This window comes from Mastomys coucha, unplaced genomic scaffold (genome assembly GCF_008632895.1).
Source record: "Mastomys coucha isolate ucsf_1 unplaced genomic scaffold, UCSF_Mcou_1 pScaffold19, whole genome shotgun sequence".
Classification (NCBI taxonomy): domain Eukaryota; kingdom Metazoa; phylum Chordata; class Mammalia; order Rodentia; family Muridae; genus Mastomys; species Mastomys coucha.
This window is the reverse complement of record NW_022196901.1, coordinates 16,797,210-16,812,756: the sequence shown is the minus strand read 5'-3', so window position 1 is coordinate 16,812,756 and position 15,547 is coordinate 16,797,210. Positions and strand designations below refer to the sequence as shown.

The following is a 15,547-nucleotide window of genomic DNA, read 5'->3' as shown; positions in this document are numbered from 1 at the left end:
TTTGATGCCAGCCTGGGATACATACCTATCAAGTTCCTGTCTCAAAATGTCTAAATAAATTAATCTTCTACGATATAAGAGTGGTATGCAGTTATATAAGTTATTAAGTATTTCCCAAAAATGAATGTGTTTTATAGAGCCAAGGAGATAGGGGTTTTTTTCATTTGTTTCCTTGTTTGCTTGTTTTGGATTTTCAAGACAAGGTTTTTCTGTGTGTCCCTGGCTGTCCTGGACTGTTGTAAACTAGGTTGGCCTCAAACTCAGAGAGCCGCCTGCCTCTGCCTCCTGAGTGCTGGGATTAAAGGCATGAGCCATCAGGACTGGCTATGACAGATTTTAGCAATAATAACTATCTAATTTTCTATAAGTTTTATAATGCATTATTCTCCTAGAGGCCAAAGTACACATAGTATCCAAGTTGTATTCATAGAAAGCAGCCCATTGAGATGAAAGGTGAGGGATTCAGTTGTCAGTTATCATATTTACTAAAATTCGAATATTGTCATAGAACTTCAAAACTGAATCCAGTCTATGCTGTTGTGTGCAAAGACTGCTGAAAGATGCCAGCCCCGAATCATTGCTTGTTAAGCAACAGACCTGCTTGTATTTCATCATCCAGTTTCTATGGATTACCACAAACCAAGAGTCTTGAACGTTTAGGGCTTTCTCTTTCGATCTGTAAGTCTGAGTCTGCAGGACTGGATCTGAGGGTTTCCTGGCCTGGGGTCACACTTCTCTCCCCAATGACTACCCCAACGATAAAGACATGCATGATGGGGAGTCAGGGAAAGCATTTGATTCAATGCTGAGGACACAGGCAGGATGTCTAGTGCTCTAAGGACTGCTGGCAATGGCTCCAGGACCCTGCAGGAGAAGATTGTGGCAGGGAGTGTAGCTGACAGTCTTAGTTGGGATGTAGGTCCCACTGGCACCAAGGGAGCTGTAATGTCTTCCTGGAGCCATCTTGATCCTGTAATAAGATCTTTGTTAGCAAAGCTCCTTGTTTCTGGTACTTGAGAATATGGAGAAAAGAAATTTTAAAATAAACAAAAAACAAGCCAAAAAAGCAAAATTGAGTTAGTTGGGACAGAGTAGAGCCTCCTTCATGGGGCTGAGAGGAGAGAGCAAAAGACAACATAAAGGACCTGCTGTTAAGCCTGCGTTCTTCAAACTTAGGCTGTTGTATTGTGCCATTACACAAATGCATTATGGGAGCATCTGTCTCCACCCATCACAAAGTTCTGTGGGGTCCTCAAACATTTCATTAGTTAATCACATCTACAGACTTTAGGTAGTGACACTCAGCTTTATTTGTTTTGCTAATATAAAATGAAGATAAAGAGAAATATATTCTCAGAATTTGAAATGAATTGTGCTCCTCTCTTTGAAAAGTCTTATTTATTTGTAGCATTGTAGAATCAGACACGGGGCCTCACATGCTGGGCAAGCACTTGAACACCAAGCTGTGTCCCCTTCCTGTTTCTTTATAAAAAGAATTTTTCTCATAGAGTTGAAGTTATGCTTTAGAAACAGTGGTAAACTGGAGTAAAAGTCTATTACATCCAGTGAAAATTTGCAAGGATGGAGGACATAATAAAGGGCTTCAGTCTATAGTGAGTTATCCAGATTTACTTAAATTGCCGTTGTGTTTGCTACAGTTTGAAACTTAATAGTTGTTTAAGAGCACTGAGATATGGTGAGATAGAAGACTTTATAATTACTACACTATCTATCAAAAACCTGCTTGAACTCAGGAGTAATAATTTATAAAACCCAATTACACACATAGATGAGTGGATTTTATATCTTCTTTTTGTGTGTTCATCTTTCCTATTCTTTTTTTGTGTACTCTAGTGCTTATGTATGCACACATACATGTGAGTGCATATCCACACGTGTGTACGTGTGTGTGGAGGCCGGAGGTCAATTTTGGCTATCTTCCTCCGTTGTTTTCCATATTATGCTTTGAGTTATGGCCTCTCACTGACCTGAAGTTCACCAATTCCGCTTAATGAGCTGGCTGGTAAGCTCTAGCGATCTCCTTGTCTCTGCCTGACCCTGTCCTGCTTTGGGTTGCAGATGAGCCCCTTCAGGTCCCCACTTTTAGATAGGTCTGAGCTTGGATCCTCATGTTTGTATAGCAAGCACTTTATTAACCTTGCTCATCTTCAAGGCCTGCCTACTATGTTTTGTAGCTGATGGCTTTACTAATATGAGTGTGCACAGTAATGACGTGAGCATCAGACACCACAGGAGTCCTCAGCATCCCATTGGAAGGAACAAATGTAGAATCAGTGACTTACCAGAAGCTACGGTTTGTTCACCTCGTTTACCCTTGAAACTTAGCAGTGTTTCATGCACTAACTTGCTACTGAGTAGCAGAGGTCACAGATGTGTGACTTGTTCAGACAGGTGACACAGCATCAATTATTACATCATCAGGGGGAAACATGTAGAGGACTGTCTAGGGTGCTCTGTGCCCTAGCAGTAGCGATAACCACAGTGCTTTTAATTTATGTAATACCAGTATTTCAAAGAATCCACTTTCAGAACTGTTTTATGATTCATCTGGGAATCTATTCAGTTACATAAAATCATTCAGCTTATGTGGATTTAAAAGAAAAATTCTCTGTTGGTTGTGCATACCTTTAGATTTTAATATGAAATTATCTAAGGGAAATCCATGAGGGCAGAGAGTTAAACTTACTTGAAAAGCTATGGGAGATGGGGGTAGGGAAGCAGATTTCTTTTCAAAGTATTTTATTGTTCATTTTCCTCTGATGTCTCTCGGGGAAGGAAGAACACAGGAAGCAGAGGTCTGGGCATGATGGGTACATTCAGACTAAAGATAACTAGAATTCCTTTTGTCAGTCTATGCCTGTGGTTTACATCTGGCATAAAGTAGGAGCTCATACTGACTCTGTGGCTGAAGGACTTATAAACTGTCCCAGGCCGTCCCCTCTTGCCCTGCCTGCTTCTCCACTGGACTTCACACTCACATGTTCTTTAAGTGTCAGATTAGAAAGAGGCAAAGTAAGACAGCGTGCTCTGCTGAGAGCTGAGCATGCACTCACTGAGTGGCCGTTTCTAAGACAGGGGTCCAGCTAAATGGGAACTTAACTTTCGTCTCATTAGGGAGGTGTGCCTACTCCAAGGCGTATGTGACTTTACACACAAGTTATGCATGTCATTTCTCCTGCCAAAGCGAGGAATTTATCAACGGCACTTCATGACACGGCAATTTAACAGAAATGTGGAGGAGGCTCTTTCCAGACCCTTATCCATAATGTCTCTCCCTGCCCCTCCTCATTCCCCAGCCCACCTTTCTTCACGTTCTTCCTCCCCCTTCTTCCTCTTCTTCTCCTCTCCTTCTCTCATTTTAAGAAACGTTCATAGGCTCCATATTCAATTATGAAATTGTATGGTTATTAGCATGATCGACTTTAGAATATTTTTATTACTCACCAAAGACTATGGCATTTAAATTAGCTGTTTTGGTTTTATTTACTTTAAAAAAAAAAACAACGACTTTCTAGTTACATGCATTTGCTTTGTGCGTATCGGGTAGGGCACGGAGATGGATGTAAAGTCGAAGGACAACTTGTTTGGGTAAATTCTCTCCTTGCCTCAGCTGAGGCCTGAGCTTGGACTCAGGTTCAGGTCCCCAGGTGTCCTTAACCAGATCAATGCCTCCCTACTTGCTTTTACAGATGATCTTTTTCTAGTCACTTATTCTTACCTCGCAATTTTTGTTTGGTTGCCTTTTTATGAGATTCTCTTTGGCTTAGATTGGTAATAAGGCAGAGGGAGGAGATGGGCTTTGTGTAGTTCTGTTAAGATGCAAGATGACCTGGAGAACTGTCTCCGTGGCACTTTGTGAAGTTCACTGTCTGAACTTAAGTTGCTCTGGCAGTTTGCCTCCCTAAGGGGAGTAAGGAATCTATCTGTGCTGGCGTAGGATTGAGAAAGGGCAGCCGCTGCGGGCGCTCTGCCTCCAAGCTTGTGGCTCTCTTGTCTTCCTGGCCTGATTGTTACATGTTTTCTCTCTAGACCACCACATGCCTGAACACAACAACAGCATCTGTCCTCCAGTTTTCCATTGGTAAGTGTTTGGTAGCAAAGGTAGCAATTTAACTTAGAAGTGTTGCTTTAATCAGAGTATACTCCTGTGCTGGGTGCTTTAGAAATGGGAAAGGTTAAGTCTTTACACCAAATAATCTAAAAAGTGAAACTAAACATTTTTAAATACTGTTCTTTGTTCCCACTCCTTACCAGTAGTGATGGGTATTAAAAGTGCTACAGGAGCTGGGCAGTGATGGCGCATGCCTTTAATCCCAGCACTTGGGAGACAGAGGCAGAGGCAGATGGATTTTTGAGTTCAAGGCCAGCCTGGTCTACAGAGTGAGTTCCAGGACAGCCAGGGTTACACAGAGAAACCCTGTCTCGAAAAACCAAAAAGAAAAAAGAAAAAAAAAAGTGCTGCGAGTAATCTATAACATTTTAAAGACATTTTATTACATCGCATTTATTCGTGGTGTGTTGTATGTGTGTAAGTAAACACACGTGTGGAGATCAGAGGACAGCTTGATGGATCTGACTTTCTTTTTTTATCATGTAGATTTTAGGGATCAAACTCACCTTTCAGGACTGGCAGCATCACCTTTACCCCGAGCCGACTTGCCAGTTCTGAAATTTTTATAAATGATTTACATATGGATTTTGAATACATTGAATTACTCTGTTGTAGCAGAGATACCCTATAGTTATATTTACCCAGTTTGAGATAGAAATGTGTTCAATTTCCTAAGCTCTTCCAAGGCTTTGGATTGAAAAGCAAAAGTTCTTGTCCAAAATATCCGGTAACATTATGCCTTTTAATAAAATATTCAATAACAATATGCCTTTTAATGAAATAGTAACAGTTCTGCTATCTATTCTATTCTTTTTAATTTTATATACGTGTGTGTGTATGCATATACACACATATATATATATATGTATGTGTGACTCAATAAGCAACATTTCCAAAGAGAATATTCTACAGAAAGAAAGAGCCTGTCCTCTAAGTGGGACCTAGGTTTGTCTAAGTCCTGAGGTTGCTGGCATCTGGTAGTCACATCCCGGCCCTCCACCATCTGCACACTCCATCTTTTGGGATCAGCCATTAGTAGGAAGAAGGTCATTGGCCTTAGCAGCTATGTTCTATGGCGCATGTCAGTGTCTACAGCGGAGCCCACTGCAGTTGACTATATCACAGAGGGTTTTCTTGTCATATGCTTGTTAATCTTGCATCAACAAGCTTCATTAAAGCTTAAATGGGTGGGAGAGGGTAGGTTGGTGAGCAGGGGGAGAGGGAGGGAATAGGGTTTCCCCACACCCAGGGGAAACTGGGAAAGGAGATATCATTTGAAATGCAAATAAAGAAAATACCTAATAAAAGAAAAAGCTTATGTAGGTGTGTAAGCTTGTGTAGGTGTGTAAGCTTGTGTAGGTGTGTAACCCTGTGTAGGGGTGGGAAACTACCCAATTATAGTTTGGATTACTACTCCTATTAACAGTATGGCCCACAGAATTTTATGCATAAACCAAAAGTACATATTTACTGAAAAACCTTGCTAGTGAAAATAAGAAAAGTTTTTAAATGGCTTTCTCATCTGTCAGCATGACCTTACTAATCATGTTTTATAATCAGGATGAAACAGAGTTCTTTTTATAATTTTAATTTGACAAGAACAAATTTTTTAAAACTATAGCTTAACAGGAACCTTCATGGATCTTAACCAGAATGAATGTGTTCTATTTATTAAACCACTGAAAAGTCAAAATAAAGAGGAATAATGGTTTCTAGTTTATCTATATTAGGAGTATCCTTTTTGTTAGACATCAATATTAATTTCAAATATTATATTTAGGCAATGAAGGTCCACAGAAGAATCCATAATTCCAGTAGGTTTTCACACTGTTCAAAGGAGTAGTGGTCTAGCCTCAATGAAATTATTCTTTATTGTAAGAAAGAAAAAAGTCTATTTTTATGAATAACAAACCTGATATACAGTCTCTATTTCTTTACCTTTTCAGTCAGATCAATTGCAGTCTCAGTTCAATAGAACTGGTAAAAGGAGCCCAAGCAGGGAGCTAGGGAGTTGGCTAGAGAATACAAGGTTTAGCATTCAGAACACAAAATAGCACAAACTGAACTCTTTGGGTTAGACCTAGTATCTGACTTAGCAAAAACTTTGAATTTCCTACATGTTTACAGACCAGCTTGTACATCTTAGAGCATGGGTTTGAATCCTGGGTTTTACATTAAATGATGGTAAGCATAATAGAATCGAGGAGAAATAGGTCAGGGAAGAAAGAGAGAGATAAGACCTGAGTTTATAACCTACAAAATTCCTCTTTAAAATCTTTCTGGGTGATGGTTTTAACATTAAAAAATATAATGTAGGATTGACAATGAATCAGTATAGTTAGAGAAATTATAGCTTATTGCTTAGAAACTTAATTGGGAAATTTATTTACTACATTTTGAGACTAGAAGTTTTCTGGTGTGAAAAGGGTTAAACAATGTAGTAATCAACCATTATCTATCTGTGTATAATGTGTGATAACTATAAAGTTCTATCAATTTCCAGAAATGAATTTATGTATCTCATGATTACTTATTTATGTGAATGTTTGTGAAGTAGAAGGCACTGGTATACCCCTTTGTTGACAGGGATGGTATGAGGGACTCATCTAAGCATGTACATAAATCCTAAATGTATCATAAATGTGTGGATTCATTTCAGACTTTAAACATCTGTAGTAATAAAATATCAAAATAGTAACTTCTGTGTAATAAGCATTTCTTCTATACTTAGTTTAAAAGTCATGCAGAATCAGTTATGTGATGTGAGCCTAGTACTTATATTTCTTGATATATCTTGGAATTCTCCAAATCTATACTATTAATTTGCTTATAGTTAGTTAATTCAGTACCACTGTTTGGGAAGCCATGTAGCACATCCAGTGCTCATTATATATAATCATTCAGATGAAATATAGGTAATTTCTAAGGAAATTCATCATTACTTATGAGCTCAATGATGAATTATATTCATAATTAGAAATTTTCTTATTGCCTTTATAAACATTTCCAGATATGTTACAAATATAATTGAAAGGCATCCCAAGCACCTAAGGGATCCGTATACAGAAATTACTTATATTACTAAGGCACGTTTTAATGTTTCTTCAAATATGTGTAATGTGGGTAAATATTACATGCATACTTAAAATGGTATGTGTATATTACTCCTGTATCTACATGCATATCAATATACTCAAACATTCTTAAATAAAAGGTTTTTAACATTAACAACGTTCTGAAGCCCAGTTTTACAGGCTGAAATTTTATCATTTTATCAAGAGCTAGATCATTTTAAAAAGTGTCCGGAGATGTTCTAAGAACTTTTCATTTTCCCACTCCTATGAAAGATCTTGTTTCCATTTCGATGCTGAGGCATCAGTATGCTGTGGTTCTCACTTGAGTCCTCAGATTCAACTTGTGGGATTTAGGGGCCTTGACACATTCCCTGTAGATTTCCTCTGGGATACAAGAGAGGTTTGAGCGGACGCCCTGGTAACCTATTATCTTACAGATTTCTCCAAGCTGTTTTCTTCCAAGGGAAGTACTGGTAGGTCTTTGTATCTTTCATTCATTTCACAGACTTACTGGACACTTGCTCTTCATTGTCTTGAGCTAACTTTAGCTGTTGTACAAGAAAAAGTGAGAAGATGTTTTTGCAGCAGTCAACTGGGGCAGTAGGAGGCACTTGATATATTTGCGATAAGGACTCTCTAATATCAGGTGATTACAATAGTAGAGGCATTCTACATTGCTATGGTAGTGGGTTTGTGCAGGTCTCAGGGCGACAGTAGCATGATTCAAAGGCAGGGGCTGTGGGGAGCTTCTTACCTAGAAGCATCCTGAGAACCAACAACCAGAGTCTCTCAACAGGTCAGGAGTAGGCTTGTAGAACAGGACATGGACTGAATACAAGGAGAGACATGAGAATGCCTCCTAAGCCAGGGCTAGCCTGAGCAGATGTTAGCAAAGCCAGATAAAATTGGGTGTCTCTAAATAGATAGTTCAAACAGACAGAATATTTTAATGTTTAATAGAAGGCTAAGTCAGAATTGTTAGTCAATTAATTGAACTTACTTAAAATGGCATAAACCCTGCACTTGGGATCCCAAGGCATGAGGTCTGAGAGTTCAGGGCAGTCTGGCACATATAGTGAGTTCAAAGCTAGCCTATGCTACATAAAAATCCTGTGTCAAAATATAAATAATAATAATGATAATAATAATAATAATAATAATAATAATAATAATTTGTTTAATGGCATGGTTTTAACAGAGGGCTACAAGGGAGCTTCATAAACAATAAAGGAAATATAATTGTCCTGGTTAGCTTTAACTGTCAACTTGCACAACCCAGAGATATCTGAAGACGTCTCAATGTAAAAATTGCTCAGATAAGATTCCCCCGTGGCATGTCTGTGGGGCATTTTCTCCACTGTTGGTTCATGTGGGAAAGATTATAGTACTGCAAGCAGTACCATCCTTGATGGACAGACCTGGGCTATGTAAGAAAGTGAGCTGAGCAGAAGCCAGGGAACAAGTGACTCCCTGAGCATCTTTTTGGTGGTGTCTGCTTCATTTCTTCCCTGACTTCCCTCAGTGATGGATTATGACCCAGAAATGGAAGCCACATGAGCGCTTTCCTCCCCACATTACATCTTGCCATGATGTTTATCATAACAGAAATCAAACTAAGACAGTCTTGAGTTCTTCAAAAATGGTGTTTTTATAGTTGGGTTAAGACTGAACTTACAGTTTCCTTGAAAGATACCTTGCATTGAGCTACTCTATAAGAATATACTATTCACTTTTACCCAGCTCGTTCTTTAGATGAATGCACATCACTTGCCAAATGAGGGTTGAAGGTAAACAGACACAATAAAGAACAAATAGTGTGGCTGTGGAGGTTGCTCGGTAGGTAAACTCTTTGTGATCTGGTCCTTACACCAGAACTCTCATTTAAAAAGCGGAACAGGCAGCCACTTACAATCCCAGCACTCAGAAAGTAGAGATAGGCGATCCCCTTAGCTAGCTGGCTAGGCCACCTAGACCAGCATAAATATACACACACATGCACACATGTACTCATGCACACACACACACACACTCACACACACACACAGACCCTCTGTTACACATTCACTTACATATGCATAAACACACACACATGCATGCATACATGCACACACACAGACCCTCCATGTGCACATTCACCTACATATGCATAAATACACACACACCCACTCATGCACACACATACTCATGCACACACACACATGCACACACACACACACACACACACACACACACACACACACAGAGCAAAAGACAAAAGCAGACAAACAAAAAGGAGATGGTATGAGTTGAGCAGATCTGTCTTAGCATCATGTCGTTCTGAGCCTCAAAGCCAGGGACACACAAATGGAGATTTACTACCAGAGTGACAGGTAATGACTCCAGTGGCATCAAGATATGTGTTAAGCTGGTGTGATGCAGACTTTCATGACAAAAGTGGCTTTCAGAGAACCGATCTGAAGATGTCAATGGATGGAGATGATCCAGAAGAAAACTAGGAATCACAATAAACATTGCTTCTACTGACAGGAGCAGGCAGAAATATACACTCATGTGCTCAACAGGATGGAGTTATTGAACTCACTTAGAATCTATTGTTTGTTGGAAATTCATAAAATTAAATTAATTGCCTTTTTAAATTTGGCTTTATTGATAATAGATGTCTGGGGCTTTCATTTTTGTTTTTTTGTATTGGATGGTTGTGTGTCTGGAGGTTAATTGTGTTTTTATATTGGAGAGTTGTATATATTTTGTGCTTTAATATTGGGTGGTTATGAGTGTGTGTTTTACACTGGACATTGTTTATATGCTTGTATTTTTTTATGTTAGAGGGATGAGAGTCTGTGTTTTGTATTGCTTTTGGTTTGCTTCAATAATGTCAAAAGCATAATTAGATCATAGATACTTTATATTTAGATGTTAGTACATGAAAGAGCTCAGACTGAGTTCTTGTGTACAACACATGCCAAAGTGTCTTTGAGATAACAAGAGCTGCCCACTTTCTATGGCCATATTCTGAAAACTAGCCACTACAACAATCCAATGTTTGAGGTACTCCTAGCTGAACAGAAAGTTATGAAAAAAGAAGAGAAATGTAGCTTCATATTTTTATTAAATAAAGAAATAAAATGCCACTTGTGTGAGAGATTGTAGTTTGTGTGGCACAGAGAAGCTGTTCACTTTCCCCTGGAGCCCAATTCATAAACATCTTAATCACGCAGGACCTGATTCAGTAGATAAATTTTCTCAGTTCTTTTAGAGCAGGTAATTGAGAAGGAGAAGAAGTTGAGTCTTGGACGCCTCTGTGTGAATTACTGCTCATTTCCTCCACGAGCTTACTGAAATTATGGACTGTATTTTAAATTAGAGTCTCATACATTGCAAGCTTTGCTCTCCTTGCTGAGGAAGACCTTGGAGAGGTTATTATCGAATAGGAAAACCTTGTCTGAAACATGGAGATCTGTGGCAGACCAATAAAATCTCTGAGAAGCTGAGCTCAAAACGAATGTAAATAAAAATTGGAATTCTGGAAATTTTTAATAGCAGAATTAATTTAATGCTTATGCTTTCTGAAGTTGAAGTTCAATACATGATTTTGTTATAAAATTCTCAGGTACAATATATATTAAAATTAATGTTATGACTTGATTTTCATACCTCTAAGGATATATGTTAACATATATAAACCTAAATATGTATATATATATATAGACTACTTCTATATTACCTTAATTTAATACATAACTGTGTGGAACTTACTTTGGCCCTGGAAAGCTCTTTCATCACAGGAGTAGCCTGTTCCTCTGTATGACATATATAGCTTAAAAGATGAGTTTAAATTGAGTATATATAGTTCATTTTGAAATATATTTATATATTTTGAATCCTTTTCACACCAAAGAATTAAGCGCTATTTTAAAGAGAATATTTTTTTATCAGTTTAAATACTACAATAAAATTACACTAAGCATAAGTTTCTGGGAAATTTTTTAGATTAAATTTTAATTACTAGAACCAGTAACTAAATTAAAGATGAACATCATTCAAATTCATGTTTACTCTTGGAAAGTAAAGATTATGTATGTCCTTTCTCTTGAAATGTTCACTTTGTCATTCGTCTGATGATCCTTAAATAATAAATAAACATCAGCAATTCCTTCCTAACTAATTCATTCATTACTATACTCTGCTAGTGTTTATCAGGGGTTTTCCTCATAGAGGGAATACATAAGCAGATGCAGAGTGGGAAGTTGACCATCAGTATTGGCGATGTCTCTTCAGCGCCACGCCACTGGAAACTCGGTTGAAGGTCCTAAAGTCTCTGGACCCTCAAGTCCTGAGAGTTTTGTGTGATATCTACTTCGTTCTGTTTTGATTTCTATGCATCTGCTTTTACCCTTTGTTGCTCAGATGATCACCAAGGCCTGGGAGTGTGCATCTCTCTGAGTGGCTCTAGGTACAGAGGGACTAGATTGAGTTTAATTCCTAGCTGAGGGACATGACTAAGTGGTGTTCCACATTATCCTCAGGCTCATACCCATTCCTGTAACTGTGGCAGTGGAGTGGCTGAGGGAAATCCATGGACAGTTCAGATCCTAATGTGAACCAGCAGTCTGCAGTCCCCTGTTGATTAACCAAGGGACTTGATAGGCAACCCTTTTATCACAGAGAAGCTCTTTGGGAAGTTTGCTATATATGGTATGCTATACCTGTAATCACTTGGGAAAAACAAAATTCATGATGTGCTCCAGATTTTTTTTTTAAAAAAAAAACTATCAAATCAGATATATGTATCAGAAGATTAAATGCCACCTCTTAAATGATTACCAAATACTTCGGGCAAGAGGAGTTTCTTTGTGAAAACAAAGCAAGTTGGATGGTACACAGCAATGATGGTTGCATGACTCAGAGCAGAAGAAACTAAAAATGCATCCTAACAGAGCATCCAGGAGAGAGGGAGGTCCAGGGCAGGGCCTCATCTCTCGGAGGGAGACCGACAGGAGCAAGAATGGTGCCATAGCTTAGTGCCAGCACTACCCTTACAGGGGTTTTACCCTGGAGGCCTTTCTGAGAGCTGAGACCAAGGTCAGAGCCAGAACAAGGCTGATAATGCAAGGAAAGGCACATATCTGATATCCCCCAAAGTAGAGGTTAGTACTTTGGGAGGCAGGCACATGAGCACCGAGGCGTTGATTATACTGGTCCAGGGAAAGGAGGGAATCTTGGCAAACCTGGCGTATTTTACATTTCTCGTCCATGAGTTTCCTTATCCCAGTCTCTGGCAAAATCTCTCTTCTGTGGCCATGGAGGGAAACTGGAAAAGAGTTGATAGTTGGAAAGGTTTGGGGGAGGTCACAGCATTTGTGACATACACAAATTGCAAAAGAATCAGTGTGTCTCTTCTTATGATAGGTGGGGTTGTTACAAGGAAGAAGGTAGGTAGAGGATCGAAAGAGAGAAGAGCACAAAGGGGGAGAGCAGCTACTCATTTCCTACCCTGTGGCCACTGTCCGTCTGCCGTAAGCTGGAAGAGGCCCCCTCACGAGGTTCTAACCAGGAAGGTGAATGAGATATGACTAGGTCAGACACCATCACACTTCAGTACAACGTACACAGATCCTGTTCCCTGACAGAGTCAACCCCAAGCAGAAGTCATTGCTCCATGGTATCCTCATTTTAAGAATAAACAGATACCAAACAGAAAATGGAACACTTAGTTTTAAAACATGGTGTTCCTACATTTGGGAGATTTAAAACAAACATGGTTTTAATACCCCTACAGAATACTTCTGAGGGGTCATTAACTTGAAACTTCTATTTTGACTACTCTTAATCCGTAGTATCAGTTTGAATAAGTACTTAAAATTAATCTTCCTATGTATAATAGTTCTCTTTTTGTTTGTTTTGTTTTTGTTTTATTATTTTTTATTTTTCTTTTTTTTTTTTTTTTTTTTTTTTTTTTTTTTTTTTTTTTTTTTTTGGTTTTTTGAGACAGGGTTTCTCTGTATAGTCCTGGCTGTCCTGGAACTCACTCTGTAGACCAGGCTGCCCTCGAACTCAGAAATCCACCTGCCTCTGCCTCCCAAGTGCTGGGATTAAAGGCGTGCGCCACCACCGCCCGGCCAATTTTTTCTAATTTTATTTTATTTTTAATTTATTTTTTACACTCCATATTCCATTCCCCACCCCACCCCCATCCACCCTTCGACTGCTCCACATCCTACAACTCCTCCCCACCGCATCCCGTCTCCACGTGGATGCCCCCACCCCCTACCACACTTGACCTGTAAACTCCCTGGGACCTCCAGTCTCTTGAAGGTTAGGTGCATCATCTCTGAATGAACACAGACCCGGAAGTCCTCTACTGTATGTGTGTTGGGGGTCTCATATCAGCTGGTGTATGCTGTCTGTTTGGTGGTCCAATGTTTGAGAGATCTCAGGGTCCAGATTAATTGAGACTGCTGGTCCTCCTACAGGATTGCCCTTCTCCTCAGCTTCTTTCAGCATTCCCTAATTCAACAACAGAGGTCAGCTGCTTCTATCCCTTGGTTGGGTGTGAATATCTGCATCTGACTTTTTCAGCTGCTTGTTGGGTCTTTCGGAGGTCTGTCATGCTTAGGTCCCTTTTTGTGAACACTCCATAGCCTCAGTAATAGTGTCAGGCCTTGGGACCTCCCCTTGAGCTGGATCCCACTTTGGGCCTGTTGCTGGACCTTCTTTTCTGCAGGGTCATCTCCATTTCCATCCCTGTAATTCTTTCAGACAGGAACAATTCTGGGTCAGAGATGTGACTGTGGGATGGCAACCCCATCCCTCACTTGATGCCCTGTCTTCCTGCTGGAGGTGGGCTCTATAAGTTCCCTCCCCCTACTGTTGGGCATTTCATCTAAGGTCCCTCCCTTTGAGTCCTGTGACACTCTCATCTCCCAGGTCTCTGATGGATTCTGGGGGCCCCCTATGTTTCTTCAATTATAAATTATAAATATAATTATACTTATAAATTATAAACATGTCAAGCTTTCCCCCCAGGAATATTTTTAGTGAGCACAATAGCGATGCAGACATTAAATCCTAGATTTCCATGCTTAAATAATTTTAATTGATAATTCAGTGCTGACCAAATATTATGGACACATTCATTTCTCTAAATTAACAATTTCTATTAATAAAATAATTACCAAAGCTATCAACTTTGGTTGTCCTATTTTATCAAAATTGAATTCATTTGTTCTTAACAGGTCCAAGAATAACTTCAGGACTTTTCCTTTGTGCAGAATGGAACAGTTCTTAATTAAAGTGATTATCTGTGGCGTCCTCAGCCATGATTCCCGTCTATGGCATTTGGAACCTAGAAGCCCCAGGACATTTCCTGCCTGGGCTGCCACAAAACATTATCTGATGGAGTAAGCATTCTTCCCTGCCCAGCTTTTTACCCGTGAATCTAAGCCCTGCCTCTTTGGCCTCAGCCCTGAACTTCAGTAGGGCATAAGCTGCCAACTTTTCATGCAGGCACAGCATGGAGAGATCAACCTGCCTTTCATGAAATCCAGGAGCTCTGCATTCAAGGATGTGTAACGGCATCAGACATGCAGTCTGCAACTAAGAGCATGCCTACTGGGGGCTAGATAGAGCATGGACTCAGCGAAGGACCGTCTCCCTCTGCATCCATTCCCTAGCATTTATTTTAACTCATGATCTAAGATCTGGTAAAATAACATACTTAAGGCAAACCTTGATCTTTCCTGGTAGATTTTCTCTTGTCTTGAACACTACATTTACTCCACGGTATTCTGTGATTACTGATAGGCAGTAAGTCAACAAGAATAATAAAAACAACCTACTTTGAGCAATATTAGAAAATAAGCTAACATTCTATTGGAGAAGAGCTAATTATAATTTATGCAATTTATAAATTATGTAAATTTGCATCAGTATGTAGCAAGATAAAGCAATGTGCACAAACAGAAAACTGCTACAATAGTTACAATAGTGTGGGTTCCTTAGAACAGGAAAGGACCAAAAATCAACAAGAAAGCTAAGTGGTGCTAATCTGACCTGAAGATGACAATATTTAATGTTTAAACTTGGGGTCCTAGTTAGTTACAGCTGACATAGTCCAGGATTGCTCTCATGGTAAGAGTAGGGCAGTGTGTTACCACAACAAGTAAACGAGGGATCCTAGAATGTTTCTTGCAGTTTCCATAAAGATAGAAATACAACTTTTAAGTGTAAGATAGTCATTTTCTATGCTATTATTGTTAAAAGATGTGATGGGCAAAGATGAATAAATATGCATAGCTGCCTCCAGTGAAATCGTTAAACAGAGGTTCACTATCAAAAAAAA

General features: G+C 39.3%; 1 protein-coding gene and 1 long non-coding RNA gene across 3 annotated transcripts in view; one reads left to right on the top strand and one right to left on the bottom strand.

Moving 5' to 3' along the window:
• The window catches only part of Reln (reelin), a 457,134-nt gene that overhangs the window by 212,785 nt on the left and 228,802 nt on the right, over nt 1-15,547 (top strand). For both annotated transcript variants that reach the window (XM_031380095.1, XM_031380094.1), the window contains exon 8: nt 4,051-4,102. In XM_031380095.1, the coding sequence (XP_031235955.1) occupies nt 4,051-4,102 (52 nt within the window). The remainder of the gene's footprint in view (nt 1-4,050; nt 4,103-15,547) is intronic.
• Nucleotides 582-2,362, bottom strand: LOC116097523. Its single transcript, XR_004121454.1, has 2 exons — nt 2,304-2,362; nt 582-970 (listed from the first exon to the last, which is right to left on the bottom strand). It is a non-coding gene; the product is annotated as an uncharacterized LOC116097523 (long non-coding RNA).